The following is a 14,531-nucleotide window of genomic DNA, read 5'->3' on the forward strand; positions in this document are numbered from 1 at the left end:
ACAAAGCAGGTTAAGTTCCATCAGGAAAAAAAAAAACAAAGCAGGTTAACAAATAGAATTTATTAACCGGACTTTTTCACCTCCGTAAAATGATATGGTAGTGTAATAAAAAAGTCTAATGTGTACTTTCACAAATGAAGAGGGAGGGGGAGGGGAGTTTAGTTGCAGAGGTACAAGGGTAGGGAAGGGAAGGATGATCCCATTTTCGTCCAATGCAACACCATGTACTTGATAATATTTATTTCAGTTTAGCATCCAAAATTGATTCAACACAAGGATGATGATGTAGTCACTGCCCAGAACAAGCTAGGGAGAAGCCATATGTACTTGATAATATACTTAATAGCCTTTGATAGCATGAGTTCACATAATTGAAGATTGGTGGGTAGTGATTCATTCATGAGCAACTACAACCACCTGTTTTCCAACATTACGGCCTGTGAAGAGTCCAATAAGAGCTCCAGGTGCATTATCAAGGCCTTCAGCGATGTCTTCTACACAAGCTATCTTCCCTTCTTTGATTAATGGTAGAATAAAATCAAAGAATTTCGGGTAAAGGTGAAAATAGTCACAAGCCAAGAACCCTTCCATCTTAATCTGCTTACTAATAAGGCAGAACAAATTGTGAACACCCTCTGGCTTTTCAAGATTGTATTGGGAGATCATCCCACACGCAGCAATTCGACCATTAAATCTCATGTTCAGAAGGACTGCATCAAGCATCTTCCCACCCACATTTTCAAAGTAAATGTCTATTCCTTCAGGAAAGTACCTGGGCAAGAAGATACAAATTCTTAACTATAACCCTTTTATTAATGAAAGCAAAGAAATCCAGAGACTGATATGAATCTGCAAACTTGAAGAGATATTGAGATTTTTTCTTGTAAAGATACTGAAACTGACCTTTTTAAATTAGCATCCAAGTCATGCTCTTCTTTATAATTGAAAGCTTCATCAAATCCAAACTTGTTCTTCAATAAATCAACCTTATTTTCAGTCCAAAAGAAAACATTAGCAAGTTATATATATATATATATATATATAGGTAGGCCCTGGATCAATTAACAAGCTCACAGAAAAATGTGATGGTGATAATGATGATGAAGATTCACCTTTTCTTTGGAACCAGCACTTCCAACCACATAACAACCTGTAATCTTTGCAAACTGTCCAACAAGTTGGCCAACTGCGCCGGATGCTGCTGATATGAACACTTTCTCCCCTTTCTTTGGAGAGCAGAGTTCATAAAAACCAGCATAAGCAGTTAAGCCAAGCATCCCTGTAAAGCAATGTTGAACGGTAATATGAAGCAAAGTGAGTTTAATCTACGATGCAAAGGATAAGGATGGACACGTGTGCAATTGTTGGGGTTTCATGTGAAAGCAACAATTTCACATTAGATGTGAGTAGTCTGATGTGGAGGTTTATAAGGATTTGGGTATATACCCTTTCCTTGATGGCTAGCTTTTCAAGGTGAGTTCTACCTAAGCTTCAACAGGATTATCATAAAATATCCGTTTGATGGTTGGTGTCAATGTCTCCATAGGCATAACATTCCTCCTCATACAGAGTGTATTCTTAATGTCTATTTTAGTTAACACCCACAAGGCACTAGTATGTATAAAGAGCAATTCAATGCACAAGGCTCTCGTTACTACAGGATTTAGGAGGGGCAAAGTCCGCAATCAAAAGAGGCTATTTCCAAATTTCAAATCTGTGACCAACATATTGCAATAGTGCAACATAAACGCCACAGGTTTGCCAACTAATATGTATACTTCATGAATTAGGATAAAACAACTTACCAAGTGATCCTGTATAGTAGGAAAGTGGTACATCTGTGTGTTCAATTTTATTCAGGCCATCTGGCATTGTAGCCAGGCTGTACTCCTCCCATCCAGTCATCCCCCACACCAAATCACCTTCCTTGAAGTTTGGATGATTAGATTCCACAACTTTAGCCACACCCAATCCTATTAAAGGCTGCATGTTTCCAACAAGTCAGAAAAGCAAGCACAGACATAAAATGGAAAATCTTGTTGGTTAGATTGTAGTTATACTTTTCTGCACTTGTAGCATAATACACTTTAATTTAATAAGAACAAATTCAGTCATTTGACATAAAAACTGATTTAAATATTAAAATAAATAGCTTTCAACTTTTTGAAAACCCTTCTCTACCAAAAAAAAATATATATTTTTGAAAACCTTTTGCATTAAGCCATTAAATAATTTTTGCCCAACACGGGGCCATCTGCTTGTAGCACTTTGGGAACGCAGCACTGTGCTGCCCAATCGCCAAATGTGCGGTAGCATGCTTGAGAGGATCCGGATCCTTTTGGTGACGATAAGTTGCTCCCAATAAGGTTATAGACAATTTTATCTAACAAAACAAGAGTGGTTATAGACAATTTCATCTAATAAGATTATCATGATGGCCCATCAATTTTGGCCATGTGGCATGATGATGTACCAATTATAACCATTGGATGTATTGGTCTAGGGTTGAATTAGCAAAATGTCAAATTTTATGACCTAATTCAATCAAATACTCTCGTGTAAGCATGCAATTTTATAATTTATTTCTTAAATTATTCATGAATATCCACACACCCTCATGTAATCCCTAGATTTTTAAAGATTTATTCTTCCTGGGCAAATTCTTTTCGGACTTAAAGCACTATAAAGAATCAATGGCTGGTAAGGTAAAATGCCCAAATCCAGGGGATCGGTCTTCATTGATTCTTATATATGATTCCAAGCGGAAGTGGTTCAGAATCCACCAAAACTCTAGAAATTGGGGATAGAAAAAGAAACAAAGATCTCTATAAAAATGGGGAAAGAGGGTGAACAATGAAGAAGGACACAAAATCCCCCCTGAACCCAATAAATTAACAAATAAACAAATCAAATAACACTGCTCGACATCATATTATATTGGAAAAATGAAAAAAAATAAAGGTCAAAAGAATTAAACAATTAATTTCCATAACGAAATGAAGAAAGAATGTAGTGGGAGTCTTACAGAGCCAGGAGTGAAGGGAGTGATATAATTATTGAGGTTGGTCATACAGGATCTCATGTATGGATCGCAAGATAAGTAGAGATTCTTCACAAGAACCGCATTAGATCCCTCAGGAACCTTCAACTTGATGGTTCCTGTGCTCACAACCATGTCTGTCTCTTTGGGAAAGCCTGTGATGTAGTCCTTGAAGATTACTTGCTTGTTACTAACCTCTTCTCCCTTCGCCATTTCTGACAACTCTCTCTCTTCGTTTGCTTCCTGACCATAGAAGATGGAAATCATTGGACTCGTAGGACAAATGTGTCTAAAAGATCGTTAGATATTTTGCCGGGTGAAATGAAGAAGATGAAAGCCCCCACCAAGGGCACACAACTCACTCGGTGTGAATCGGTGATTTGATTTTCATTGGATTCAAGATATAAAATGTAGAAATAAGAGTGCCAATTTGGAACGGAAACCAAAAACCGAATTCAATTCCAGATCAAATACCCTGAATCGAATCCAACCCATTATAATATGGTTAAATCCTAGATCTGAAATAAGTATTTATAATTCGATTCGATCCGGATCTGGATTTATGCCAAGAACTGGTAGAACCAAAATCGGACCTAATAACTTAATGTCACTTTTTCCTTTTTAATTAAAAACTTGACGTAACTTTCTTCCTCTTTTCATCATTAGCATAGCAGTAACTCTTTGTCTTAGACAAAGTCGTAGTGGCTGAAAGTGTCAATTCTTCATTTTCTCACGATTTTCCTGCGGCTATTCGGTTGATTCTTCTCAACAACATTACCATAGGTCGGTTTTCCATTTCCTACAACGTTGCACTTGTTTGATTTTCAATCTCCAATAGCGTTGCACTTTTTTGTATAAGTTTTCTTATCTTTCTAATGTATATGTGTTTTTTCTTAAAATGGAACTTCGAAATTGTTGTTGTTTATTTATAGATATAATGTTGGGAGTCATCCAATCTGCCACATTGTAGATAATTGGGCGTTTGAGAAAAAATTTAATGGGCCATTGAGCTAGGGACCTTTGCCATTGTTTATTGCTTGTTCCCAAATAGGAACCAGAACCAGACCGGAACCGGATAGGTCGGGTACGAGTACTAATTTTTAAAACCAAGATGGGACTTGGTCAGGTTCTGGATCACACTAATAGTTCTTGGAACCAAAACCGGAACCGAACCGAACCGAATACCTGGTTCTGGACTGATTGACACCCTTGTGTAGAAATCAAAATTGAATTATACTGAATCAATAATAAGAACACATTTTAGAAATCAAAATCAAATCAATTTAATTTTTTTTTATTTTGGTTTTTATTCAATTTCATATTGGATTCTTTATTCGATTTTAATTTGATTTCATCTTAAATTTGGATTTTATTTTAGATGTTTGAGTCAACTTTTTTACATCTTCATCAACAAGAAAAGTCCTTATTTGTTAGATTCATTATCCATCAAACTTAAAAATAAATAAATAAAATAAAAAATCATTGATTGAAATAATAAAATAAAAAAAAATTACTTGGTTCTTTATCCGATTTGAAAATAGGTATTTGATTCGGTTTATCAGTTTTAGTCATGAAACTGAAATCGAAGGAAACTTAAAATAGATTCCAACTTTTGAAATTAAGACCATACCAATTTACTTCGATTCATTTTAAATGGCCAATTTAATTTCGATTTTCAATAGAGTCCTATTGATGCAGCTTGGGAACAAATAGAAAATCTAGCTTTTCAAATGACCAGAAAAAAAAAAAAAAAAAAAAGACTTGATTCCAAATGACCAGCAGATTGCTTGAGAATGCTTCATTCAGGGAAAATGGAATTACTTAGCTTTAGAGGCATCCAAGGTCCAAAGTAAGATCTTTCTGTATCTTTCTGTCCTGCTTCCATTTACATATACAGATTGAAACAGAGACAGGGACAGGAAGCACAAACTAACCAGCTTAAGCTCCTAGTTTCTCACCGAACCACAGCTCTTGCAAACTTTTAGTTTGTTGCTTCCACCCAAGACAAAGTGAGCAACATTAAGCTATGTGACAGCAGCACACCATTTAACATTTCCTATATAAACCCATCAACATGAATGGTGGATAACCACTAAAACTAAGATCTGTTGCATGATTCTTTGTCCCAGAGATTAGTTACAAATATCCTCTGAAAGTAAAATTACTGCCACAGAATATTTATGCTAAATAAACAATACAAGGACCCAAAAACAGAGTTTTATGCAAGTTCTAGAAAATATAGTGCACCTAAAAAGACAAGATTCTAGCTGATACTTAAAATATCACAAGAAGGATATCTGATAAGGCATCCTTTTCTTAGTCATAAAGTTTTTCTTTGGGATCCAGAGGAAAAACATGTATTAGTTCCAGTTTTATCAGTGCTGTCATTCATATAAAAGTAGAAGTCAAGCCCACCACATGGAAGAACCCAGCCTCCTTACAAGCTTGATCTAATTGTTCAATAACTTCAGATACACTTTGATCTTCAGCAATCAAAGGATCATTGCATTTAGCTAGAAGTGGACTGACATCTGAATAAAAGAAATGGAATGAGATGGATACGGTAATAATATTCAAGCTCTAAGGAGAACATCATTTTACCAGAGTTCATTCTAAAGATACAAGAGGAAAATGTAGAAACGCAACCCTAAAACGATGCAAAAGATAATAGAAAAACAAGAACAAGCAATGCACACAGATTTACGAGGTTCGGAAAGATTACGTACGTCCTCGATGAGATGAGATCCTGCTTCACTATCAATGGAGAATAGGGTTACAATGCTCATCCTCACAACTCTCAAGACACCGTCCTACCTATCGAGGCGCCTCCACCAGTACTCCCTGAATTAAACTATGACGGAATACAAGACGTCGTACACCAACAGAAAACAGACATTAGACATCAAAGAAAAGTATAACATGATTAAGAACTCCTCTCTCTTTGGCTTTAAGAAAGCGTGTATTGTTACCTGTTATATAAGTACCACCCTCTAACTAATAGAAAACTAATGTAATAGTATCTAAGGAAGTATAGAAGGAAAATAAACTTACTGCACTTAACTCCATGGGGACAAGAAACCTTAGCATGGTTTCAAGTTTCAGTATTGTATCGGCTATATCGTATCGATATCAACTGAGATCGATCACTGATCCAGATCGATTACCCGCATTGTTTCAAGGGTAAAATAGTGAAAAAGGGTACTAAAAAAAAAAAAAAAAAAAAACCAAAGTCAAAATGGACTGATACTCACTGAGCTGATCCAGATTAGTATAAGCACGATACCGTCCCCTAAATCCTTGAACCTGAGGAAATAAGTTTTGACTGTCTTATAAAATTAAACATTATGAACTCATTGAAAGGGCAAGATAAAAAAAGTGTTGCCTGTCTATCAATTTTCCTAGCTTCAGAATTTTTAATTAATCCGGCTCCTCTCCTTAGAGTTGATCTCCTAGATCAGCTCATAGCTACCTCGGCGAGCGCCATATGCTCAAGCAATGATTCAATGCTTTGAGAGAGGTGCGGAGAACAAGGCATCTACAAAGACACGGATAACGAAATACCAAGACTTAGGCAGACTTAGGCAATCACCGCTCGGGAGAGGAGCCGAATCCGGCCAAATCCCATGTATCATACCCACTTACCACTGCTTTTCAATAAAAAAACAATTTTTATTACGTTTTTATCTTGGGCCGTACCTATGTATCGGGATTGGATAGAATGGCTCGCTCAAGATTGGGGATCAATGAACCCCGATATTAATTTGATTCGGCCGATACTGACCGATTCAAGCTTTAGAACCATGGTTTGGCTATGGAGTTACAATTGCCTTAAGGGAATCTAAGGAAAGCGAAGCTTGAATCAACACTTTATATGATGCTATATCTGTTCGACAAAAAGTCATCGTTTAATTGCTACCTATTATTGGAATGGACTTGAAGTTGGAAGCCATGGAAAATGAGCACTAGAAGAAGCAAGAGTGCAAGTCCTAAAATAAAATAAATTATAAAAAAAAAATAATAATAATAAAAACAAACCCAACGCGAAAGGAGATGAATAGGTGATTCATCACACATTTGTGATGATGGATGGATTTCTCACATAGAATGATTTTCTTATTTCTAAGGGCCCATTTGATTTTGTTTCTAGAAATGGTATTTCCATTTTTCTATCCTTAGAAACGGAAAAACACATCAAAAACCATTGGATTTTTTGGTTTTGTTTGACTTGTTTTCGGAAACAGAAATAGAAATTTATGCCTATTTCTATGTCTAGAAACATGAATGTAGAAACAAATTAGACTTATTTTTCTATTTCTAGAAACAAGTGGGAGCGACAAAAATTGTGAAAAAACCAATACTTCACTCAATCAACCCAATCCCCCAACCCATTGTTGAAACTTCTCGCTATCCAAATGTGGTGATTCCAACCTGGTTGTGCGAAGCTCACAGTTTCAGATTGCATTCATCATTCTAAAGCTCATCTCCGTGAAGCATACATATGCAACTCCAACGTCATGTCTTCACTCATGTCTTGAACTCGCCTACACAGTCGAAAATGTTTCGAGAAACAGTAAAATCAAACACCTTTGTGCATTTCCAAAAACCGTTTCTTAACACAGAAACAACAAAAACCGTTTCTGATGTTTCTAGAAGCAGAAGCAGAAGAAACAAAATCAAACGGGCCCTAAGTCTAACCACGTGAAACAAACTTGTTGGTCACACGACCCACACCCAATCCCCTCCCTTACATTGTGTTGTAAAAGTTTCATGAGTCCACATTCTTTTCAGCGAGTGATGAGGTTCGATGAGTATCGAATGGCTTAGAGCATCTGGACACATACTCTAAGGGGTTTCCAACCCCTCGATATTCACTACATTGATGCAGCGACTACTTTCATACAACTACAAGAATATCATTCCATATATAGAATCATAAACTTTTTTTTTTTTGGGAGAAAACTAATGCTCCCTTAATCATACAGCCCCTACATCAGACACAATCGGTGGCAAAATAACACCCCTACCCCTGTAAAATCTAAAACCTACTTTTTATTGATGTCCATATACACCCCCCTCATTGGCTCTGTTCTAACTAAAGGGGGGCCGCATAACCAGAAACTAGCGTTATTTTATCAACTGGAAACAAGGAGAGCCAAGGGGATCTGGTTGTTTGCAGTTGAAAAAAAAAAAAGGGTTTTTAAAATACCAATAGCACCAATTGGCAAATTCTATCTGAACTCACTTTAAGAGAGTTTATTTGTTGGGTGCATCATGACATCAAAATGGTGAAATGAGAAGTACCTTTCTTTTGTGTACCCTCCATTTTATTTTGACAAGTTATTTCATATTAAGATTACCAAAAAAAAAAATAAAAAAATAGGGTGCTTCAGTTTGTAACAAAGCAGGTTAACAAAGAGAATTCATAACTGGACTTTTTCACCTCCATAAAAAGATATGGTAGTGTAATAAAAAGTCTAATATGTACTTTCACAAATGGAGAGGGGGGGAGGGGAGTTTAGTTGCAGAGGGACAAGGGTAGGGAAGGGTTATCCCATTTTCGTCCAATGCAACACCATGTACTTGATAATACTTATTTCAGTTTAGTATCCAAATTTGATTCAGCACAAGGATGATGATGTAGTCACTGCCCAGAACAAGGGAGAAGCCATATGTACTTGATAATATACTTAATAGCCTTTGATAGCATGAGTTCACTGAACTGAAGATGGAGGATAGTGATTCATTCATGAGCAACTAAAACCACCTGTTTTCCAACATTACGGCCTCTGAAGAGTCCAATAAGAGCTCCAGGTGCATTATCAAGGCCTTCAGTGATATCTTCTACACAAGCTATCTTCCCTTCTTTGATCAATGGTAGAATAAAATCAAAGAACTTCGGGTAAAGGTGACGATAGTAATAAACCAAGAACCCTTCCATCTTAATCTGCTTACTGATAAGGCAGAACAAATTGTGAACACCCTCTGGCTTTTCAAGATTGTATTGGGAGATCATCCCACACGCAGCAATTCGACCATTAAATCTCATGTTCAGGAGGACTGCATCAAGCATCTTCCCACCCACATTTTCAAAGTAAATGTCTATTCCTTCAGGAAAGTACCTGGGCAAGAAGATACAAATTCTTAACTATAACCCTTTTATTAATGAAAGCAAAGAAGTCCAGAGACTCATATGAATCTGCAAACTTGAAGAGATATTGAGATTTTTCTTGTAAAGATACTGAAACTGACCTTTTTAAAGTAGCATCCAAGTCAAGCTCTTCTTTATAATTGAAAGCTTCATCAAAACCAAACTTGTTCTTCAATAAATCAACCTTATTTTCAGTCCAAAAAAAGCCATTAGCAAGTTATATAGGTAGGCCCTGGATCAATTAACAAGCTCACAAAAAAATGTGATAGTGATGAAGACTCTTTACCTTTTCTTTGGAACCAGCACTTCCAACCACATAACAACCAGTAATCTTTGCAAACTGTCCAACAAGTTGGCCAACAGCACCAGAGGCTGCTGATATGAAAACTTTCTCCCCTTTCTTAGGAGAGCAGAGTTCATAAAAACCAGCATAAGCAGTTAAACCAGTCATCCCTATAAAGCAAAGTCGAACAGTAAGATGAACCATTGGATACCTTGATAAGTGAAACTAAAGTGAGTTTAATCTGTGATGCACAAGGATAGGTAAAGACTCACAAAGGACACCTATGCAAATATTGGGGTTTCAGGCGAAAGCAACGATTCCAAGTTAGATGTGAGTAGTTTAATGTGGAGGTTTATAAGGACTTGGGCATATGCCCTTTCCTTGATGGTTAACTTTTAAAGGTGAGTTCTACCTAAGCCTCAACAGGTTTATCCTGATATATCTGTTTGATGGTTGGTGCCAATGTCCCCATGGGCATTCATTAATAGAGCCACAGAAATGGATGCCCTCAAACCAGATCTCTTATAGAGTTCTTGGTTGACCATTCCTTCTCATATAGAGTGTATTCTTAATGTCTATTTAACATCAACAAGACACTATTATGTATAAAGAGCAATCTAGTGCACAAGGCTCCCGGTACTATAGGGTCAGGGAGGGGCAAATGTACGCAGCCAAAAGAGGCCATTTCCAATTTTCAAACCTAGTGACCAAACATGAAACGTCACAGGCTCACCCACTCATATGTATTCTTCATGAATTGGGATAAAACAACTTACCAAGTGATCCTATATAGTAGGAAAGTGGTACATCTGTGTGTTCAATTTTATTCAGGCCATCTGGCATTGTAGCCAGGCTGTACCCCTCCCATCCAGTCATCCCCCACACCAAGTCACCTTCCTTGAAGTTCGGATGATTAGAATCCACTACTTTAGCCACACCCATTCCTATCATAGGCTGCATGTTTCCAACAAGTCAGAAAAGCAAGCACAAACATAAAACAGAAAATCTTGCTGGAAACCCATTTATCCAAAAAAAAAAAGAACTTTTTGGAAACCTTGTATACCACTGCATTAGAAAATTTTTGTCCAACACGCATCCATCTGCTTGGAACACGTGGGAACGCAGCACTCTGCTGCCCAGCGGCAGAGGATCCGGATCCCTTTTCTGACAAGAAGTTGCTCTCAATAAGGTTATAGACAATTTTTTTGTCTTACAAGGTAAAAGTGGACAATTTCACCTGATAAGAATATCACGGCGGCCCTTCAATTTTGGGCATGTCGCATGATGATGTACCAACTATAATCATTGGGATGGTAAGGTAAAATGCCCAAATCCAGGGGATCGGTCTTCATTGATTCTTATATGATTCCAATCGGAAGTGGTTCAGATCCACCAAAACCCTAGAAATTAGGGATAGAGAAAAGAAACAAAGATCTCTATAAAAATGGGGAAAGAGGGTGAACAGTGAAGACGGACACAAAATCCCCTGAACCCAATAAATTAACAAATAAACAGATCAAATAGCACTGCTCGACATCATATTATATTGGAGAAATGAAAAAAATAAAGGTCAAAAGAATTAAACAATTAATTTCCATAACGAAATGAAGAAAGATTGTAGTGGGAGTCTTACAGAGCCAGGAGTGAAGGAAGGGACATAATTATCGAGGTTGGTCATACAGGATCTCATGTATGGATCGCAAGATAAGTAGAGATTCTTCACAAGAACCGCGTTAGATCCCTCAGGAACCTTCAACTTGATGGTTCCTGTGCTCACAACCATGTCTGTCTCTTTGGGAAAGCCTGTGATGTAGTCCTTGAAGATTACTTGCTTGTTACTAACCTCTTCTCCCTTCGCCATTTCTGATCACTTACTCACTCTCACTCTCTCTCTCTCTCTCTCTCTCTCTCTCTCTCTCGATCTCTCTCGACCAAAGAAACTAGGCGAGTCCTTCTACGCTTTCTTCATTTGCTTCCGGACCATGGAAGATGGAAATCATTGGACTCGTAGGACAAATGTGTCTGAAAGTGCTTTTAGATATTTTGCCGGGTGAAATGAAGAAGATGAAAGCCCCCACAGGGCCACGCAACTCACTCGGTGTGAATTGGTTCGGATTCGGTTTTCCGATTTGATTTTCATTCGATTCAAGATATAAGTTGTTGAAATCAAAATTGAATTGTATTCATGGATTTAGTTATACTGGTATCGGATTGACATCGGAGAGGATTGGTGCTTATCCTTAGCCTTTTAGAAAAAAGTTTGTTTATTTTTATACTGTTTTACCTTTAAAACGATATGGATAATCAATCCAAATCGATCAAATATTGGGGATTGGTATCAATCAATATCGATACGATACCAAAGATACAACCAATATAATACCGATAATTGAAACCATAATCGTACTACATCAATAATAAGAACTTATTATAGAAATAAAAATCAAATCAATTTAATTTTGTTGGATTTTGATTTTTGATTCAGTTTTATATTGGGTTCTTTATTCAATTTTAATTCGATTTCATATCAAATTTGAGTCCTATTTTTAAGTGTTTGGGTCAACTTTACATCTTCATCAACAAAAAAAAGCCCTTATTTGTTAGACTCATCATTCATCAAATATATATATATATATACACACACACTTTAATTGAAATAATAAAAAGAATTTCTCCTTATTCGATTTGAAAATAGGCAATTTGATTCGATTTAATGGTTTTAGTCATGAAACTGAAATTGAACCGAACATAAAATAGATTCCAGCTTTTGAAACTAAAACCGTACCAATTTACTTCGGTTTATTTTAAATGGCTGATTTAATTTTGATTTCAATTTTAAATTAACACCTTAATCTCACTTTTATTGGAAAATTTGGTAAAAACACTCTCACACTCTACCAAGAACCCAATATTAGCAATGTTGCTTGCAGATGGGGAATGCAGATTTCCTATCCAAATCATATGGAGCAGCTACGTCCCTTTCAGAGTCACATTCATCCCTTTTCTTGTTTGTCCAAAGTCCAAGTTTTCACCAAAATTGGCACAAAAAGTATTCAAAAGAGGTGGTTCTTGGTAAGTGGATGCAACGGATGTAGAAAAATTCTTTAGTTGAACAGTTATATCTGACATGTGAGATATTGGATACTATTGCAATTGTGTGAACTAAAAATCTACAATTGACAGCCAAGTTTCTTAAGATAAGGGGAAAGAGCCAACGTTGGATCTGACCTTCCACAATCTTAGGATAGAGTTGGCATTTGACAAGTTGGGCTGAGAATGAGGAATAAGTTGGGCCGCTAGCACCCTCAAAAGAGATTTTTTTTTCTTTATAAAAACGTAAAGAAGACTTGGGCTACGTTTGTTAGTCATTCGGAAACATGTTTCTGGCATTTTTTTTGTTATATGGGAATAAAAAAATGGAATAAAGCGATTGGTGTCATTATTATTATTATTATTTTTAACAAAATGAAAAAAAACAATGCTAGAAACTCAAAATGATGGAACGACAAAACCTTGTTCCGTCATTTCCGTTTTGTTCTAAATACCAAAAAAAAAAAAAAAAAAAACTAGGGTAATCGTTCCTAAAACAGGTTCACCAAACTCTTTTTATTTTTTTGTTTTTTAAATGGCATTTTGGCATAGAAACTGAAAATTCTATTTGGATACGAAACGTTGTTTCTAGAACTGAATGACTGCCAAACGCAGCCTTTGGTAGTCATCCAAAAAAAATTTTCCAATGTTTTTTCCGTTATATGGGAACAAATAAATGGAATAAAGCGTTTGGTGATAACATGGGGCATGTTTGATAACATTTCAAGCGACGCGTTTATGCCATTTATGTGTCCAGAAACGGCAGAAACAGAACAAAAAGCATTTGATAAAACTATTTCGCTTCACTTGTTTTCAGAAATAAAAATATAAATTTCTATCTATTTATGATTCTAGAAATTTCTATCTACTTGTTTCGCCGTTTCTAGAAACAACTCGTGGCTATTCTTTCGTTGTTTACTATCGACTTCCAGAAACATGACTTATCAAACACATTCAATTCGGTTTCTGTTTCTAGAAATGGAAATTTATGTTTCTACATTTTTTTGAAACAGAAAAGGTAGAAACGTTATCAAACGGGCCCTTGGTGTTTTCAGTTTTTTTGGAATGAAAATGGGAAAAAAAAGTGTTCGAAACGTAAAATAATGGAACAACGAAACCTTGTACCATCATTTCGATTTCATTCAAAAAAAAAAAAAAGGGTGAACAACTAGGGTAATCGTTCATTAAATAGATTCACCAAACACCATTTTTTTTTAATGGCATTTTGACATAGAATCTGAGAATTCTGTTTTTTTTTTACACGAAAATGTCGTTTCTGAAACTGAATGACTACCAAACGCAGCTTTACACATTATATTGAAATAGGAAAGAAGAACCATGTTCGTGATATCGCTCATGTAGCGTCTTATTTGGAGTCATGTAATTTTTCTTTTATACCAAGATATTGAAATAGGTTGGTACTGTTTTACTAGGAAGGATCATCTTTGGCATGTAGGACTGATTGGTCTTTTATAAGTTGGGATGAGTCTTTGTTGATTTGAAAATGAGCTTAAAAATGAAAATGAGTTTCTAATTCAATAGCAGACACCAAAACAACTATAGGGTAAGTCTAGGGGAAAAGTCATTGGTTCGACCTTTCCTTTTTTCTCCCCATTTTCTTCAAAAAATAATAGGAACTGTAGTTTTGCAATAAGTGTAGCTAAGTGGGAACTCTCAATGGCTCCTCTTTTTATTTATTTATTTATTTATGAATCCTTATGAGTTTTCCGGGGCCTAAAAAAAATGCAAACTTCCTTGAATTGTATACTTAAATAGAAATAACATTCTTATAGGAAAATTTACTTAAAAAAGAAAAGCAATCTTATAGGAAACGTAATATTAATATTAGTAATGATTGGCATATGCAAATTGATTGTTAGTTTAGCAGAGAAAGATAATATGGCAATCTTTCTTTTCCACCGACGAAATGTTAGGAGAATTATAATTAGAGTCAAAACAAATTTGTATTG

General features: G+C 36.0%; 1 protein-coding gene across 4 annotated transcripts; it reads right to left on the reverse strand.

Annotated features, from left to right (window-relative positions):
• Positions 1-202: 202 nt before the first annotated feature.
• Positions 203-11,616, reverse strand: LOC122076999 (2-alkenal reductase (NADP(+)-dependent)-like). Of its 4 annotated transcripts, none has more exons than XM_042642699.1 (6): positions 11,252-11,616; positions 3,026-3,172; positions 1,806-1,983; positions 1,113-1,279; positions 904-986; positions 203-772 (listed from the first exon to the last, which is right to left on the reverse strand). In XM_042642699.1, exons 1-6 carry the CDS (start codon positions 11,330-11,332, stop codon positions 394-396), a joined length of 1,035 nt encoding a protein of 344 aa, XP_042498633.1. In that variant the 5' UTR covers positions 11,333-11,616; the 3' UTR covers positions 203-393. The 4 variants fall into 4 exon arrangements, with proteins under 4 accessions (XP_042498633.1, XP_042498634.1, XP_042498631.1 ...); XM_042642700.1 differs by having other exon boundaries at positions 3,026-3,253; positions 11,333-11,614; XM_042642697.1 differs by lacking the exon at positions 11,252-11,616 and having other exon boundaries at positions 3,026-3,418.
• Between the last annotated feature and the right edge of the window lie 2,915 nt (positions 11,617-14,531).

This window comes from Macadamia integrifolia, chromosome 4 (genome assembly GCF_013358625.1).
Source record: "Macadamia integrifolia cultivar HAES 741 chromosome 4, SCU_Mint_v3, whole genome shotgun sequence".
Taxonomy (NCBI): Eukaryota; Viridiplantae; Streptophyta; class Magnoliopsida; order Proteales; family Proteaceae; genus Macadamia; species Macadamia integrifolia.

Bases quoted from the DNA above. Each gene is read 5' to 3' on its own strand.
- LOC122076999 (XM_042642697.1), bottom strand. From the start codon at position 3,307: ATGATTTCCATCTTCTATGGTCAGGAAGCAAACGAAGAGAGAGAGTTG. The intron at 1,984-3,025 runs GTAAGACTCCCA...GGAAACATGCAG, and splicing joins CTCCCTTCACTCCTGGCTCT to CCTTTAATAGGATTGGGTGT. The intron at 987-1,112 runs GTGAATCTTCAT...ACTGAAAATAAG, and splicing joins GTGCTGGTTCCAAAGAAAAG to GTTGATTTATTGAAGAACAA.